Source organism: Petromyzon marinus, unplaced genomic scaffold (genome assembly GCF_048934315.1).
Source record: "Petromyzon marinus isolate PM22_M1 ecotype Great Lakes invasive population unplaced genomic scaffold, UKy_Petmar_22M1.pri1.0 PM_Scaffold_25, whole genome shotgun sequence".
NCBI classification, from domain to species: Eukaryota; Metazoa; Chordata; class Hyperoartia; order Petromyzontiformes; family Petromyzontidae; genus Petromyzon; species Petromyzon marinus.
Window position 1 is genome coordinate 1246989 of NW_027423224.1, and position 19482 is coordinate 1266470.

At 47.4% G+C, this 19482-nt stretch overlaps 1 protein-coding gene across 3 annotated transcripts in view; it reads right to left on the minus strand.

Annotated features, from left to right (window-relative positions):
- LOC142923039 (NACHT, LRR and PYD domains-containing protein 3-like) overlaps positions 1-15513 on the minus strand; it is a 32100-nt gene extending 16587 nt beyond the window's left edge. For 2 of the 3 annotated variants that reach the window (XM_076063965.1, XM_076063964.1), the window contains exons 1-2: positions 15418-15513; positions 3591-3976 (exon numbers count right to left, since the gene is read on the minus strand). In XM_076063965.1, coding sequence (XP_075920080.1) covers positions 3591-3954 — 364 coding nt within the window. In that variant the 5' untranslated portion in view covers positions 3955-3976; positions 15418-15513. Of the gene's footprint in view, positions 1-79; positions 145-3590; positions 3977-15417 lie in introns of all 3 variants that reach the window. The other variant, XM_076063966.1, reaches the window with a different exon arrangement.
- Between the last annotated feature and the right edge of the window lie 3969 nt (positions 15514-19482).

Sequence of the window (19482 nt, forward strand, 5' to 3'; positions counted from 1 at the left end):
TCATGTACATCATGAATTATTGTGTGGAAGTTTTCACGATGTGTATATTCTCCAAATGCAATTTTTATAAACACTGTACCTTTTGTAAAAAAATATGTTTTATCATAACAAAAATGCTACCACCATGTGTCTTGTTTGTTTTGCCTGTGAAAAAGATAGTACCACATTTAGCATTACCGTGTACATCAGCATCATCACAACCTAATTCTATCAATCTGTGTGTAAAATGCACTGCTTGCCTTATCCTACAATTATCGATTTTTTTTTGTCTAGGATGTTGATTTTTTTTTTATATATTTCACTGGTATTGGGGCTGTGTTTCCTCTCCCATCTCAAGCTGGCCTACATCACGTAGCACGGGGGCTACACTGGTGGAGTGCAGTACACCAGCCACGGTCCTAGCAGCAGAGAAGATGAAGTGCTGTCACTTCCACAAGAACAGACACATGAATCACAACACTCGTAGCATCCCACGTGATACATCGTAGGTTCACTTGAACTTCAACTAATCTGGCTACTGCATCATCAGCAAACACTGTGGCAGCCACTACATTGTGGAGAGTGTCGATTTCCAATGACAAATTTGCTCAACAACTTCCATCAGCTTTCCAAGGAAACATTGAACCCAGTCTCTCACCACTTGGGCAATGGTGACCATGAGTAGCCTGATCCCTCTGTATCTGATCTTATTTAAATTTCTCGGGAATCATATATTCGGAGTCATTATCTCCCGTGGACTTTTTTACAAATGACGAGGTCTACAAATTTGACGTTGAATCTGGAGTGAAGTATAACCAATCCAGTTTCAGTTTCATTTATTTTGTATAGCCCTGTGAGCCATTCGGCTCTTGAATCGGGTGCAACTGCAACAAACAAAACCAGGAACAAGAAACATCTTAAAGTGACTACGCGCAAACAGAAAAATCCAGGAAAAAACAGCAAAGTCTTCCGGAAAAAGCACCGTATATCAATGCTGTGTGCAAACATCCCAGTGGGATGCAAGCCAAACAATTACAACCATAAGACAATTTAGATTAAAGTTATCAGTCTAACTCTGTACTACAACAAATAAATATGGCTAAACCAAAACGTTTTAGAAATCACTAAAATAAAGCTATAAAAGCAATGTAACAGTGATCATAGGAACTAATTTAAATTTTACAATAAAAGATACACATAACATGTACTACCAAACTTTGCAGCCATAGCTTGCTGCATGAGTCACTCCATAACAGCAGGAGTATCAGTAGGAGTATCAACATTTTTCAAGAGTTAAGAGGAGAGAGTAGGTTCCGTTTCATGAGTCAATGGCATTAAAAGGCGGGGTGTCATTAGAAATAGCAGTCATTTCTAGATTTAAAGCTTTCGTGACTGCAAGGATCCATATTCTGGTTCTATTCGGTAAAGTCACGTTAGTAAAAAATAAAACAACAAAAATCACGACGTTTCGGCCACAACACAAGCGGCCTTCATCAGGTGAAGGGACCAGGCTGTCTCGAGGACAGCGCTGGAGTGAAACACAGCCACGCTCAGACCGCGACCTTTAAGCTGTGTGCAAGGGAACAAGGTGCCTTGACAAAGGAATTAGCATAAAAATTAGCATTTGATTGGCCGACTTAGCATGATGAACGGTGTAGAGGTGGTTTACATGCGGGTGCACATTCCGGTTGGCGTGGGGGGGGAGGGGGAGTTTACCTATTGATGGTGTGAAAAAGGAATTTTTAAGAGCTGCGAAAGTTTGGGGTACCACTACTTGAAAAATATACTGTACCATTGAAAATTAGTTTAATGTTTGGTTCGATTTACAACATCTTTCCAATGGTTGCTTAATTTGAAACCATCTTCTCGGTTGAAATTGTGTCTGTGTTTGTAGATCTGAATTGCCTCGTAAACAAATTTCTGATAAAAACCCGTGGGTTTGCAAAGAACCTTGGTATCGGAGAAAATTATATCGTGATCACCCACAGCGTTGTAACAGTGATCAGCTACGGCAGAATAATTCGTTCTGCCGTGTTTCAAATCTGATTTGTGCTCGCGAATTCGGTCAGAGACATGTCGCTTTGTCTCCCCGATATAGCAAGCACCGCAGGTAAAACTCAATTTGTAAACCCCGGGGTACTGTAAGTCAGGAATGACATCCTTCACGGATGGGATCAGATCACGAATTTTGTGTACTGTATTGAACCGGACCTGGATCTTGTGTTTGTTTAGAATTTTGGAAATCTTTTTAGTAACGCCTGCTATATATGGTAGTGTGATGGTTTTCACCGGAGTATCAAGTGGTTGTTTCTGTATGGAGGGAGAAACAGCTTGGCGGATGGTACGGTCAGAGTATCCATTCCTTTTGAGGGCCAGGTGTACATGTTTTAATTCACGGGTCAGGTGGTGTTGGTCCGAAATGCAATGAGCTCTTAAAAATTCCCTTTTCACACCATCAATAGGTAAACTCCCCCTCCGCGCCAACCGGCATGTGCACCCGCATGTACACCACCTCTACGCCGTTCATCATGCTAAGTCGGCCAATCAAATGCAAATTTTTATGCTAATTCCTTTGTCAAGGCACCTTGTTTCCTCGCACACAGCTTAAAGGTCGCGGTCTGAGCGTGGCTGTGTTTCACTCCAGCGCTGTCCTCGAGACAGCCTGGTCCCTTCACCTGATGAAGGCCACTTGTGTTGTGGCCGAAACGTCGTGATTTTTGTTGTTTTATTTTTTACCTACGTGACTTTACTGAATAGAACCAAAGAGAATAGCAGTCATAGCTAGTCAATATAAAAAAATTAGGAGTAAAAAATGTCCACAAAGGAGGAGACATTATACTGAGAAGAGCAGATAGCCAAGGACCGAGCCACGTGGAACACCATATAATTGGGACTTCTGAACAGAAGGCAGTCCTTGCTTGCAAAAATAGGGCTCACTTTTAGAGGGGAAGCAGAAGCAATGGGGAAGTGTGAGAGATGCCTGCGTAGCCATGCCGATTCAATAGGATGGAGTGGTGTGTGGTATCCAAAGCAGCCCAAAAGTCAAGAACTAGAAGCAGCTTCCATAATTTAAGAGAGGTGGTCATTCACCCTCAATAGGGAAACAGTTTCAACGAAATGGCCTTGGTGGAATCCAGATTGTACCAAGTCATGGAGACCAAGGCAGCTGATGGGTTTGCTGCCATGGCCAAACATATTGGGCTTGACACTTGAAAGAGAGCTTCATAGCTCATTATATTCTTCCAGCTCAAATAAAATGCCTGTGTCTGAAGAGGTGAGAGAAAATCACCATGTTTAAGTCATTTGCAAGGAAAGGGAGGTGTAGGATAGGACAGAAATTCAGGAATGTTGGGGTACAGTGTGGATGCAATGTTTTGATACTGACACACATTTCCATTATCCATCCATCCTTTCCTCCAAATTTCTGATCCCTTGTACATACCCTGCTATGGAATGGAATATGAATGTCCTCCTCCTGAGAGGGATGTTGTTATGCAAGAGTGGTGCAGTTTGCGAATATCAAATGACAGTTCATATCAGTTCAAAGCAATTCCTTCACTTAAACTTGCCAGAGACATGCGAATGGTTACATGAAGTTTAGCATCACTCACGAGAAGCTGCTCCAGGGATGGCTTTACCCGCAGTTGTGCTCAGATCGACACCCATCACGTTGAGCTGCTGCTCATGCTGTGATATCCACTGACCCAAGAGAGGGATCTCGGATCTCAGTGACACCAGCACATCTTTAAGGAATCTCATGCACACTTCTTCTCCATTGTTGAGCACCAGGTCAACCAGGTCCCGTGTTCGTGCCATGGGGTTATTCTCGCTTTTGAGGGACGCATATACACTGTCCAGGACTATCCCTGTTTGATAGGAATAGTCAAGCACTTCTGAAGACTTCGCCTGGAGGTATTTCTGCAGATTCACTTTGTTGGTTTTAATGCTCTCACATGCAGAAACTTTTGATGCCATCACGACAAATGCATCGAGTCACCTGAAGAAAATGAAAACAAACCATGTGTCACCTGTAAGCATAGTCGTGTAATTTTAGACAGGTACGGGAAAGAATAATAATTATAAAAATAAAATGTTGCTACTAAAATCTGAGAGGTCTCGGTTAGGTACAATTGTGACTTTAGGTATTTGATTGTGAATACATTGAGTTATTTAAATTGTAATGAAAGCTTAAAAATTGTCATTGGAATATATAGAAATACATACAATTGCATCGAAACACTTTAGGCATCTCAAAACACTCTTCAGTGCAAGCATTTGAACATTCACATGAACACAACACTACGATAAAGAAAAGTAAAATGTAAACCTAATTCAAAACACCACACAGGTTTAGCAGATTAAGCAGCTGCGTGACACCACGTGCTCACTGCCTCGACCATCGTGATGCCACGCAGACGGCAAATTGCGTTGTAATGTGCAATGATCGGGATAGCGTCACCTCTAGTTGAGTGACGATTAGAGGGTGGGAGCCAGGTTTGATCTTGGGTAGTCCCTATGTAGTGGGCACTCCCATGCTCTCAATGTATGGGTAGAGGGTGCTCTGAGGTTGTCTAGCAGTGGTATGACGTCACATACCGCGCTCCCAGCAGCGGCTGGCGGGGCCATTTGTGAGGGGGCCGGGGGAGCCGACGGAGGGAGCCGATGGAGCCAGGAGGCCGACGGGGCGGGGGAGCCGGGGGGGGGGGGGCGACGGAGCCGGGGGGAGGGGGGGGCGACAGCGCGGGCAGAGGGAGCCGACACTGACTTTCTCATACATCATACACTGACTCATTCACACCATGCACTGACTCACTCACACATCATGCACTGACTCACTCACACATCATGCACTGACTCGCTCACACATCATGCACTGACTCGCTCATCATGCGCTTACTCACTCACACATCATACACTCGAACAACCACTGACCCATTCACTCATCATACACAGGTTCACTCATCGTGTGCTGGCTCACTCGCACATCATACACTCACTCTGCCGCTGACTCGCTCACACATCATACACTGACTCACTCATCATGCGCTGGCTCACACATCATGTACTCACTCAACCTAATACTGACTCGATCATCATACGCTGACTCGCACATCATACGTTGACTCGCACATCATACACTCACTCACGCTGCTGCTGACTCACTCACACATCATACACTGGGAGTGTCGTGCTGCCAGCTATGGCTGCAGGTTTTGTCGTACATGTTATGTTTATCGTTTGTTAATTTAAAAATCACAGTTCCTATGATTACTGCTGTTACATTGTTTTTGTAGCTTTATTTTGGTCTGGTTGTGGTTCAATAGTTTTCTGCAATGTAGATTCATATTTTGTTTGTTGCGTTTGCACCCGACTTAAGAGCCGCATGGCTCACAGGGCTATACCTAATAAATTAAACTTGAATACGCTTCACAGAAATGAGTAAACATGACCTTTTGTGGAGGTAGTGTGTTTGTGTGGGGAAGCCAAAACTTAAAGTACACACATGAGGCAACGTCAATGTTACTGTAATGTTCATTATGTTAAATAAATCACTTATACAGGACAGCAGTGGTCCAGGTGTCTGTGCAACCACCTTCCTATGCCTTTGAATCTCCACTTGCACTGTCTCTTAGGAATTCTTCAAAATTAGCGGCACGTTACATCATCATCAGCAGCCATTGTCTCTCTACCGCTGGATGAACGCCTCCCTATATTTGTTTAACGTGAGAAATTGATGAAGAAAATTCTTAATTTAACATTTTTTATTAGTATCAATAATAACGAAGCATCTGGTCAGTGAGTATGCACCACGTGCATTTACAACAGCATGCAGAGCATGAGACTATAACGAGTTTTGTACATCATGTTTGTAAACCCAAGTAATCCATTCTTTAGTATGAGATATTTATACATTTAACTCTTTGTGTATTGAGCTGTGTGTATTGCATTGCTGCAAACTAAATATCTATACTGTACATATACAGGCCGGTCTGACTTAACCAGCGTTCTTTCTACAAGAAGGTGCTATACAAGCAATATTAATTTATCCCTGGGGTGTCACTATATACGTATGACTTTATGAGTAGTCAAATAGTACGAGGAGATAATGCAATAGGGAGAAGGGGGTGAGGGCGTGGTCTTAGTCGCTTTATCTCTCATACAGCACACATCTCCACAGGAAATGAAAAAAATAACACCTGGCAAATGGACATACATTGATGTTTACGCCCAAGGCGCAATAACTCTATTGGTTTCACTATCGTGCAGCTCCACGCTACACACAGCAGACGCGTGCTCCCTACAGAGGATAAACTGTCGAGCGTCTTCTACGCCGACAGAACGAGCTTCAACACAAACATCCCCCATGTAGCTCCACAGACTGGTGGGTCAAGTGCTGTTAGTGAGCCCCTTTGAAGACCTGCACGCAAAGTGGGGTAGAAATGGCCAGCACCACACCTGGCCACGTTTGTCTCATAGGTTATACTGATTACCCATTGTACCAGGCACTCATTTAATGCAGACACAACCTAGAGGACCCAAAACCAGTGTAGATATCACGTGCTATTGATAACTGTGGCTTAGTTTGTTGTGCAGCATGGCTCGCCACAAACACACATAGGCGATGTACACAAACATACAAGATACAAATGAGAAAAATCTCCCATATCGTTTTTTACATTATTGGGATTAGTTCTGCTAGCGAGCACCTAAGAAGGCCAGTACGACACATGAAGGGGTGGATACATAAACACAATAACAATAAAAGCCATTCGCCACTCAAAATTGGTGACGTCAAAAAAGTGTTTGTGCCAGGCTAAGTGCACATTGAGGTCATGTGGACTGTCGAAGGCTCATGGGCAGTAGGTTACAGGATAGATAAAGGTGTCATGGGTTGAGTGACAGGGATGACTGGCAGATCTACCACCTGTGCTCCCTACTGTTCCACCTTGCTGCATTTTACTCATTCTGCACTCCGCTCGTTGTTGTGAGCATCACTCCTCCGCCCTCCGTTATTGCTGGAGGCGGACATCCTTCACAAAACTCCTCCAGAGACGCTGATCTTGAAACCACTGGTCGAGCTGTTGGCAAGCCCAAACAGCTCCACCATCCTTCTGTTACACTGCAGTCAAACTCTTGCCTATAGCGATAAGCCCCTTATATCTGGACAAACAGAAGCTGTTTGGGTACACAGTGACTGGGCATTTGGGCTACATGACCCAGCCAATGCTGCCTCACCTGCCTTAGTATCTCACTGATGGGCATTTGTCCAGATCATTCAAGGATCTAAGCTGCTCACATAATCTAGTTTGTTAAGCCCACGGTGGATCGTAGACAACTTGAATATGCAAAACCAGTGTGGATGTTCCTTTAAAAGGGATCCAAATTTCTCAAATGTAGAGAAGGGAGGGGATATCTGGCTGAGAAGACCCAGAGCTTTACATGGAGCGACAGGCAATGTAGCATTCACAGTGTGTTACGCAGCTGAGATAATTATGTTCAACCGATTCGGAGCATGACCTCTGCTGCCAAACTGGAGCTAGTCACATGCACCCTTTCCAGGTATGGAAAATTGTTCTGCTCTGTCCAAAACTGCCCCACTGCTCATGGGGAGTGGAGGGATGGGAGAATACGATGACAGAATACCCAGGCAGGTGCTTTGTTTTATGTGGGGATGAACGTAAACCCCATTTCTTAGTAGTACTCTCGAAGTTCAACAAAAGCTTCTCCAGCTCATACTGGATATAATTCTTATGGTGGGGATGGTTGTAATGTGGAGGTGGGCAGTGGTAATGCACGCTCCTGTCTAATGAGGAACCAACAGTTTGGGACAATTTCAAGATTATGTAAACAACGCCGCCAAGACCAGCCCAACAACCTGTTGCAATATTGGAAATGAATGGATTAGTGATTAAACGTGGTGTTTAATTGAAATACGAACGTAAAAACTGCTACAAGGGCCTAAGAAGGCAATGCAAAACTCAGATCTGGCATGAACAGAGGGGGCCTGATGGAAAAGCTGCAGCAGTTGAATAATAACTCTCAGTCAAATAAAGGATGACTTTGCAAACTTCAGTCAGCTCAGGGGAGCCTACTTTAATATTTCCTGCGCAATTACAAATGCCAGTGGCAAGCTCCTCAGCAGTTGAAGGCGGAAACTAGCATGCTAGAAGTAATTATGCTCCCAAATGCAGAATCGCTCTTCGTCATATCCCTTTGAAGAGCTCATGCAAGCCACAGCAACCAAAGACCCTACACCTTCTGCATTGAGCCATTTGAGTACAAAGTGAGAGGTACCCTAAGAAAAATGAAAGAAATCACTAGTATCCAACACTTGCAATATCAGAGCAGAAATGCTGACACCCAGAGGCTCAACTATCATCACATGGGTGAGTAAGATCTTTTAACACACGTGGAGGGCAGGCTTGAAACCAGCTTTCAATGATGCAGCCTTTTTGGTTGGACTGCAGGCAGTCTTACTCGTGCCGTGTCAGTCATAGAAGTTGTTGGACCATACTTATATTTGCCTCAAGCAAGTCTTGACGAACAAAGTGGGGTATAATCTGCTGAGTAGTGTAGTGGAGGCTGTGAAATGAGAAATAATCAATTAGAGTGCCTTTAAAAAGAGCCTCTGTCAAGGTGATGTGCACATCAGTGAGATACAATCATCATTGGGAACAAGGAGGTGTACATTCAGCCTACATTTCTAAAGAGAGAACATAAAGTGATGATCACAGGAGAAATCTGTGGATGGTAAGTGACAGGCCCAAATAATTGCATCAAAAGAAAAGGGAATGAGTGACCTCCGAATGAGTAAAGGTTGATTAGAAGTTCCAACAGGAAGCCTTGGTTGCTGGGCGGAGAATGAGTGAAGGGGAGTAAAGCGAGATGGTAGGGACGATATAGGAGAACATTGGGAGGGGAATAAGATGATGGGAGAGGCAAGCAGGAGCGTGTCCATGGTGGAACTTGAAGACAGCAAAGGGGATATTGTGCTTGATGCAGAAATTAATCGGATACCAGTGGAGGGATCAAACACGATCACAGCTTTACCAATTAAAAACCAGGCAACAGAAACAAACATGAGTACAGTATTACCAAAAACAAGACTGTCACACTATATAAAGTCCCACTAATTTCATGGATCGTTATTAAACAAAGGTGTCGCTTTAATCGACATTGTGAACTCGGGATGTTACGGGACAATGAGTCCCATAGGCAACGCCACGGGCTGAAGGGCACAGTGAGGGCTATCACTCCCTCGACTGACTGTGCGCGAGTAACAGACTTCAGCCTCTATTGACGATCTCTGTGAACAGGGAGGTGGAAGCCAATAGAGTTCATGTCAACAACAAAAACCGTGACCTTTAAAGAGACAATGCTCCTGTTAAAGTACGATTGACAGTACATTACCATTTTTACATGCTTCAGAGTACTATACCCATTTTAGAAGCAGCGTTGCTTTGTAGATTGATTTTGTTACTGATGGAGATAGTAAAAAAAGCATGTGGCAAGATGAGACGTTCATTCGAATCCGTGTTCTCAATGTCCTAGCCCCTTGGCATAGCCCCTAGGCTCAAGCACAAGACACTGATACTATTTTACTCAACACCCACCTCTATAACCCCCCTAATCGCTCCCCCTCAATCCCGCTATCTCCCCCTCCCCCCATCGCGATGTTATTTATCTTCCAAAAAAACTTCTTCGATAACACCGCTTTGAAATGAAATGTTTATAGTAAGAGACGATTCAGGCAATGGCCCTTTTGTCACAGCACTTCAGTCTCCTCGACTTGTGACATCGGCACCACCCATGAGGAGGCCGCATTTGTTGCACTCCAAGATGGCTTGGTGAACGCCCCTCCCCTCCACTACCCCGACTTTTCCTTGCCGTTTGTCCTTGATACAGATGCTAGTAACACTGGCATTGGAGCTGTTCTGTCTCTAGTTGTCAATGGCATCGAGAGTGTTATCGCATAAGGAAGCAGAGTGCTGTCTCCGGCTGAACAGCGGTACTGTGTCACACGCTGATAACTGTTAGCTATCGTGTTTTTCTTGCAACAGTATCTTCCATATTTGTATGGGAGAGACTTTGAGGTGCGCGCGGACCACGCGGCGCTGCAGTACGCGCTGCAGGTTGACCAGCCATCTGGCGAACTTTCACGCTGGTTGGAGGTCCTCCGTGACTACTCTTTTCAGGTTACCTATCGCAAAGGCTCCCATCACACGAACGCGGACGCCCTCTCGCGATTACCCACGAACGAGAGTTGCGCAAGTTTTTCGGGCTCCGGTCGCTGTAAGCCGCGCAACGAACACTCGCCCCCTACCCTTACGGCATCGGCCGAGGTTGTAACATCTGAGGGAGCTGGGGATCCAGTGGCGCGTGATGCTGTCATTGGATTGGACCACGAAGAATGGGGGCGCCTCCAGGTTGAGGACGCTTCCCTGCTTAAATTGCGATGCGGAGTCAGAGAGACTGATGGGGGCGAGGATCGATGGGGTGTCGCCTCTTTCATTCTCAGAGGTGGATTGCTCATGCATTGGGACGGAGAGATGCGATGTTCCAACATTGTTGTGCCCACCGCCCTGCGGGGTAAGGTCATTTGGGCGGTGCACGAGCGTCTGTTGCACTTGGGTGTGCATAAACTAGCATTGGCCACACGTAAGTCGGATTTCTTCTGGCCTGGCATGGCTGAGGATGCTGCTAATTTGTTGAAGGGGTGTGTGCAGTACACGCGGTAGAAGCCGCTCGTGGGAATAAATATTTTCTGGTGGGAGTCGAGTATTTCTCATGATGGCCTGTGGCCTGGCCGCTTCCCAAACAGTTGGCGGCAAAGATCACTGAGGCATTCCTCAATGGCTATGTAATTGTAGTGGCATGGTTGAACATGATCGCCACTAATCATAGCCGGCAGTACTAGCTTGTGTCAGTAGGGAGCAGAGGGGAGGCTGAACCTGCTGGATTAATGATGACGGGCCGTTGGCCAAGGCAATCCCTGGGGGAGCATCGTGACCAACGGTCAGGACCCCAGATCCCGGGAAGGGGGCTGGGGAGATGATGTCATTCTCCAGACCCTCGGAGACGGTCCTAGAAGGAAGGCGTGGCCAGGGGCGGAGTGAGCCAGGAGCCTATATATAAGTCAGGTCCCTGAGCGGTCCCAGCAGTTGTTGTCCGGCCGAAGACTGAAGAGCATCCTGGAGCCCTGAAGAGTAGAGCCCAATGGGCAGAGCCGAACCCCTGGCTAGGGTCGGCTCGAGCTTGTACCAGTGAAAGCTCCAGCTGATAACCAGTGAAGACTCAAGCGAAGACTCAAGCCCCAGCAGTATAGATGTCGTGATAGCCAGTGAGAGGCAAGCTAGTCTGGAAGGACTACCTCCATAGAGTATCGGGTGAAAGGGGCCATTACCCCATTGTGTAATAACCTGTTAATGTTATAATAAATGTGTTGCCTCAGAGTAAGCTTCCTCCAGTTTATTACCCACTACATAATGGACAAGAGTGCTCCCGAACGTCTTCTGAACAATCAGGGCAAAACATTTTCTTCAAAATTATTGCAAGAGGTGTGCGTTAGTTGTGAACCAAGAAAGTACGCATGTCACCGCACAATCCGCAGATGGATGGTATGGTTGAGGTGGCTGCACAGAACTCTGACCTCCATGTTGAGTCATCAGGTCAGCGAGAACACGACCCCCTGATTCATGTTCAGTTACAAGCCGCACCCAACAAGGCTAAATCTTAAATCTCTGACTCCGTGTGCTGTACCCTTCAAAAGCTTTCAGAAGTGCGGGAGACTTCCAGGGTAAATTCTGATTCGTGCCGATTGGCCAATGAATGGCTGAGGGGCTTCCGTACTTCAAAAACATGAATGGGCACCTGGGGACAGAGCTTGGTTGCACTGTCCACAGGTACCGGTGGGTACATCGCCCAAATTGCTCAAACCCTGGAGAGGGCTGGTTGATGTGATTCGGGTCATTCGACCGCAGTGTGTCCAGATCCGCTTGGGGCGGCGGAGTTGATTTGTACACTCCTCTTGCCCTAAGCCCTTTATTGCTCCCTGTGAGTTTGTTCCATCTCCACACTGTGGGCGCCGAGGGACAGATGTGTCCGGCGAGCTGGCATGTGTGCACATTGAGGTTGGTCCTCAGCGGAGTCGTGTGCTTCCTCCCTCAGGTGCCGCGCGCCTGATGTCCCCCGAGCCGCCGCCTGCGCTGTCTTCACTTGATTCGAGAGAGGAGAACCCGTCGACCCGGCCTACTGCTCTTCGTGAGGAGCCGGATTCGACTGGACAGTTGCATATTTCCCCTGGGACCTCCAGGGAGAGTGAGCCCACCTCCACTGGAGGCCCAGCCACGAGGACTCGCTCAAAAACTCTTCGGATTTTGTGACACCCATGCACACACACTCCCACACCATCAGTTGCTTGTCACACTCAGTAGGCCATATCGGTTATTGGCTGAACCTAGCCTTTGTTGTGCTTATGGGTATTGTTACACGGTGAGGATGGGAGTTGTTGGTGATGGAGGGGATTCCGTGCATTCGCGTTTTATATTTTCTCGTGTTGTTCTGTACATTTGCAGCTAGTGTATATATTGTATAGGTGGGCTTGGTTATTTATATGCTATTTGTTATTGTTATTGAGGCACACATAGCGTTTAGTCACTTTTACTCGCTTTTTTCACCTTATTCACTTAAGCAACCATTGGAAAGATGTTCTAAATCATACCAAACATTAAACTAATTTTCAATGGTATTTATCCAAATAGTGATATACCAAACTTTCATAGAAGCTTATTTCACTTCACACCTACATTTGTAAACTCCTCCCCCGCCCCGTGCCGGTCCTCTACGTTCCAATTCACACCCCCTCCCCCCCTCCGTGCCGGTCCTCTTGTGCGTTACGGTCATTTTATGCTAATTCCTTTGTCAAAGCATTTTGTTTCCTCCCACACAGCTTAAAAGGACGCGACCTGGGATGGACTGTCTTCACTCCAACGCTGTCCTCATGACAGTACGGTCCCCTTCACCTGATGAAGGCCACTTGTGTTGTGGAAGAAACGTCATGATTTTTGTTGTTTTATTTTTTACCTACGTGACTTTACCGAATAGAACCAAAGAGTATGGATCCTTGCAGTCACGAAAGCTTCAAATCTAGAACTTATTCACTTGGTTAGTTTTAAGGGGGAGTTGACAGCCAGGACGGCTGAATGCTACGAATGGGGGGGGGGGGTAATGTAGTGACATCGGGAATGCCACTGTGTAGTGCCGGCCTGAGAGGCACGGCGTGCGATGTAATTACATCACCGACACCCCATATATGTGGGTGTAGTACCAGCCCTAGTGGGGCTTGGTGAGCGCTGAGTCATGGCGCTGAGTGGCACCACGTGTGGCGTGCAGTGCTGTTCTCTATAGGAGGGGTGTGAAAGTGTCAACCATGAATGAGGTTAATGTGGGCCATTGCACTCTGGTTGACCCTGGAAGGTACATGACGGGTAAAGTCTACACAGGGGCCCCAAGTTGGGGCCAGTGGGTAGTCACGTATCAGGGCGAGATCTTGCAATAGGAATCGAGAAGGTAGTCGTGGCCAAGGGCAGAGCCGGCCACGACTGGTGAGCATATAAACCGGGTCCCCAGAGGGACCGGGGTTCAGCTTTGCTGTTGTCTTCTGAAAGATCTACATTCAACGTCCGTGAAGAGTCACCAACACATGGGCAGGACTCAAGCTGGAGTCCTGCTCATTGTAGCTATCCCAGAGTGTTAGCGCAGATAGCCTGGTGGTCCACCACCATAGGTTGTTATCTGGTAAAAGGGAAGTTACCCCTTCGTGTTGGTATAAATAAATTTGTTGCCTCCAAAGAGTATGTCTGCGACTCAATTGAACCGACTACACAATGGTGCAAAGGTCAGTAAAGTGACCGAGGCCACCAGGGGCTGTACCAGTATACCACATCAGATTAACAAGGGGCTCAGTGGTGGCAACAAGTTATCCCCTTCGCCTGGAATGCAGGAGGTCGTGGGTTCGATTCCAACCCCGACGCCTGGATATTTGGAGTTTGCATATTCTCCCCGTGGTGGCGTGGGTTTTTCTCTGGATCCTCGAGTTTTTTTCCCTCCACATTTAGAAATATGCGTTTACAGTATTTGGCTGCTACAAATTTCCACGTGATAAGCCACTTCGTTGAGCTACGATTTGTGGCCAGGTTGCTTTTGAAAAACAGCTATATAGCTCAGTGGACCTTACTTGGTACAATAAAATAAAAATCTGCCGATTCCTGGAGTTATACTATAGGAAGGCCTGGGTACCCAAGGGACCAGGTTACAGCATCTGTCAGTTCAATGAAAAATCTAATAGCTTAGTGAACTTTGCCTGGTTCATAAAATATTTTGTTAGTGTTTAACCTCACGTGACAAACAATAAATCCAACAAACACACCCAGTGCTGAAATGCACTGAAAAACAGTAAATGTACCAGAATGAAGCAGTACACATCTTGTCAAGTTGTATTTATGCAACAAAGAAAACTAAAGAAAAATAACCAAATCCACATTAGATGTGGATGTGATCATAAAGTAAAGCACTTCTGGATAATGGGCACCCTATGCCCTGTCGGTCGTGTTGATTTTTTACCATATTTCACCACGCTGACTAGTGCGGGTTGGTGAAGCGAGGGGGGCAGAACTGATTCATTTGTCACTCGCCTCTGGATTTAGTCCATGGGTGTGTAGTGATGTGCGCTAAACACTGTGCAATTGGACGACCCCACATGCCCTGGGCACCCTTTCGCATGAGATATTCAAACTCAATCTATTTTGCAGGTGAAATATTTCTGAAATAAAAATGCAATGAAGGAAAAACAGAGAAACTGCCATGACACGGTGCACAGGTGTGAATTAATATATTATAATAATCAGTCACACGACTGACCATACAAGGCAAGCACACCATGGTGGTGTTTCCCAGCGCCTATCTCGTGACTCGGTATGGGAATCGCTGCAGCGGTGTCCGCTTGTGCAGCTCCATGCGACCCACAGCAGACGCGCGCTCCCTACAGAGGATCCACGGTCGTGCGTCGTCTACACCTACAGCACGAGCTCCAACACAAACATCCCCCATGGAGCTCCACAGACTGGTGGGGCAAGTGCTGTTATTGAGCTCCTATGAAGGCTGGCATAGTACACGAAATGGTAAGTGGTCAGAACCACGCCGGACCGCCTTTGTCTCCCCAATGTGTGATGTTTACACACCGCCCCAGATACTAATTTGCGTTACACACACATTTACCTCCCTACCCCCCACCGCACACACACTCACACACTACACCGTTTTCCACACACACACATTTAAGCACCAATCAAAAATCCCCCGTGTATCCTACACAGGTGGTTTATATTCTGGACCACACCACCCACCGTCCCCCATGCACCACGAACTCCCCACACTCACCCACGCTGTGAAGTGTCGAGTCGCCCCGCGTCTCTCGCCCCTGACGCGGCCCAGTTCCCCGTGTAGCCTCCTCTCCCCTGCTCTCAGCCTCTGGCCCTGACGCAGCAGAAAGGAGAGGGGTGGAGGGGTGACGGGAGGAGTGAAAGGAGCGTTGAGGGGAGGGTTGGGGGGAGGATCGGTGGGAGGGGTGGGAGGGGTGGGGTGGGGTGGGTGGGGTGGGGTGGGTGGGTGGGGTGGGGTGGGTGGGTGAGGTGGGGATGGGTGGGGATGGGTGGGGATGGGTGGGGATGGGTGGGTGGGGTGGGTGGGGTGGGTGGGGTGCCCCTTGCTTTCTTCCGCCCCTCCCCCCACCTCTACTACTTATTTTAAGCCTCTGTCTGTTCATCCCTCCGGCCCCTTTTTTCTTGCTTCTCTGTCCGTCTTTCCTCTTCTTACCTCTTGTGTCCCTGTATATGTATTTCTGCTATCTTATACCTCGTATTTGTTCACTCTGTCTATGCTGGTATGTTCAACCCAGAGGATGAACACGAAATTTAGCACTCTTCTGAAATTCGTGGTCTGCCAGGCAGGTGTCTAACTGTGTCGTTGGACGACTGGTTTTGCATCACGTAAATTTTTCTTAGGTTTTTTGAATTCTCGTCTCTCATCTTCTTGTTGTATTTACCTCCGTGCAGTTTAACGCTCTCTATGTGTTGCACTGATGTCACCCTATGTGCTATTTGTTTTTACACCTGATGAAGATCGCTTGTGTTGCGGTCGAAACGTCGTGATTGATTTATTTTAATATAATTTTATGGTATTTCTACATACGTGACTTTACCGAAAAAACCAATGAGTTAATCAATGGTTCTCTGTGTGAGTGAGTCTATGTGTCTCCATGTGAGTGAGCCTATGGCTCTGTGTCAGTGAGACTTTGGCTCTCTGTGTGAGTGTACTCTGTGAGTGAGTCTATGGCTCTCTGTGGGAGTAAGTGGGTCTCTAAGGCCACAACCATCTTGCCCCCTGCCCAGTGCGTCCACCTGGTTGAGCTGCAGGAGTCTATTGTCCACCGCTCCAGACCGCACAGATATCCGACGTCCACCTCCAGCACAGACACCAGCAGATTCTTAAACCTGGTTGTGGAAGTAAGGACACGAGAGGGGTAATAGTCAACCACCATTACCACCATCAATACCACCATTACAACCACCAAAATCACCGCTATCGTTAACACCACCATCAATATCACCACCTCCACCACAACGATCACTATCAAAATCACAATACTCTTTGGTTCTTTAGGTAAAGTCACGTAGGTAGAAAAAAATAATAGATCACGACGTTTCGATCGCAACACAAGCAACCATCATCAGGTGAAAAAATATAGCGAGAAAGCTGCTGAAACACAAAGTTATATTGGCTTGAGATAAGCTCAGCCCAAGGGTAAGTGGGCGGGGCTAGAGGTAGAATTTGCATGTAAATACAACACCACATCGTGGAAAAGGAAAGAGAGACACAGACACCGAGAGACATCCACACACAGAGAGAGGCACACACAAAGAGACACACGAGAGACGCATATAGAGAAAAACACACCGGCAGAGAGAGACACCCACACAGACAGATGCAGAGAGAGATAGACACAGAGGGAATTACATAATTGCCCATGAATTACTATGGTGTGACAATGCCAATTACCAATGTCAAAGGGAACATCAATGAATGGTAAATGTGGGGTAATATCCCCAGAAGAGCATGTAGACTACATTAAAAAATAAAATAATCAATCAATATAATATCACATATGGGTTCAGTTTAAAGTTTACTTATGACAAATAATACTGAAATAATTGTGCTCCATAGATTATCTTAATGGTCAAGTTACATAACCATCACGGAATCACTTAAGCTGACCATTTAAAAAGACATTAATTGCAAGATGTTGAGTAAAGGAAATTGTTTGGAAGTTCATCTCACACTAAGTACATGTTACTATAAATCTAAATCTGCATAGTTCTCGATCAGCAAAGTCGCAAACATGTTTTACCACAAGCAAGGAGTTCGGTGTAAAGCTGTTAAGCAAATTAACCACTGCACACGGTTGTAAAGCTCTCTGCCTCAAAGACAGCACTCTACCAAGTGTCGCGACGCAGCTGCGGATGCCGCATGACAATAGGCGGAGTGAGTGAATCTAAGTAGACACTGACCCTGTCAAAGGGGATCCCATGTCTAGAGTATTTGTGGCTGGTGCTACACATTTCTAACGTGATTAGCCATTTAGCTGATCTATCATTTGTGGAAAGGTCGCTTCTGGAAAACAGCCACATAGCTCAGTGGGTCTCACCTGGTAAAATAAAAATAGTTTATAGAGTTCGTTCTGCCTCAACGCGTGTTTTCATAACGCCATTTGGATATGGTACGATGGATGTAATAGGGAACACGTTTTATAACGCAGATGCTAAATGGATATAACGCGATTGAGTCAACAGAACCACGTCGCGCGAGTAGGAATGTGCGGTTGTACGGCTGCCTGGGCACAGCGTCACACGAGGCATTGGGATGCTGCTGGATGCTTCCTGATGCTCCCCACGCGCCTCAGTCTTTGTTCAGCCGACACACGCATCTCACGCTGTTATCACGGACTGTGCTTTACCCTGTATTAGTCATTGTAACGAGGGAGTTTACACAACGCGGTGTTATTCAGCAACGCAACTGCCGCGTTATAGAACACTGCAGTAAATATTGTCGCGGTGTGGAAGGAGCAATGAACGTCATCTTGTGGCATGGAAAGGCATCGCAGCCCTAGCGAGCAGCCAGAGACAAAGCCTGCACGCACGGCAAAGTTGTGATTGACCCGGGGACTATTAGCAAGTGACACGTATGGACTAATGGTTACTCTAAATGACGATGTTGACGATGGTTATAACGTGCTACAAATATGCAAAACGCACATCGCATTAGCTCTGACAAATAGCGGACTTTTTTAAAGTTATCGTTTACAATGGTTAATTTGTATATCATGCCAAGTGAGTAATTTGCGTGTGGACCCTGACAGCGGCACTCAATGTCCAACTCTTGCGAATGCTCTCAGGGGATCTTTACCGTGCGCTGCGTTCACTCACTCAGCCCCAATCTCCCTGTCGTGAACTCACCACTCACCCACTCACTCACCTCACCCTTCAACTCACTCACCCTCCTCACCTATTAATTCTCCTCATTAACTCACTCACCCTGCAATCCCCCCCCCCTCCATCACCCGGCACTCACCGCCTGTCCGTGACCACCTCTCCCGTGCGTACAACCACAAACACCACCACCACCTCTCCCGTGCCTACAACCACAAACACCACCACCACCTCTCCCGTGCCTACAACCACAAACACCACCACCACCTCTCCCGTGCCTACAACCACAAACACCACCACCACCTCTCCCGTGCCTACAACCACAAACACCACCACCACCTCTCCCGTGCCTACAACCACAAACACCACCACCACCTCTCCCGTGCCTACAACCACAAACACCACCACCACCTCTCCCGTGCCTACAACCACAAACACCACCACCACCTCTCCCGTGCCTACAACCACAAACACCACCACCACCACCTCCTGCTGCTGCTGCTGTCTCGGTCTCCGCGTGGCGCCGCGGGTCCAGGGGGAGGCCTCGCGGCCCAAGAGCGGCGCCACGGCTCCCCCCCTCCCGCTCCTGGCCCCTCCCCCTCGTCCCTCCTGGCCCCTCCCCCTCGTCCTTCCTGGCCCCTCCCCCTCGTCCCTCCTGGCCCCTCCCCCTCGTCAATCCTCCTCCCGTTCGCGACGTGGAGTGAACTCAGCCCCGCCCCCTCCCGCCCCCACCGCCCCCCCCCCTGCGCGGCCCCGCTGCCCATTGCAAGAATGGCGGGAAGCGGTCGCGGGGCCTACCGCGCGCCGCCTCTCGCGTGATTGGCTCGCTTCGCGTCACGTGGGGAAGGCGGAAGAAGAGTATGGGGGAGGAGCTGCGCGGTAAGGGGCGGGGCCGTGGAGTCACGTGGTGGGCAATGATTGCCAATAAGTGGGCAGGGATGGCTGTACGTCACATCCGGTG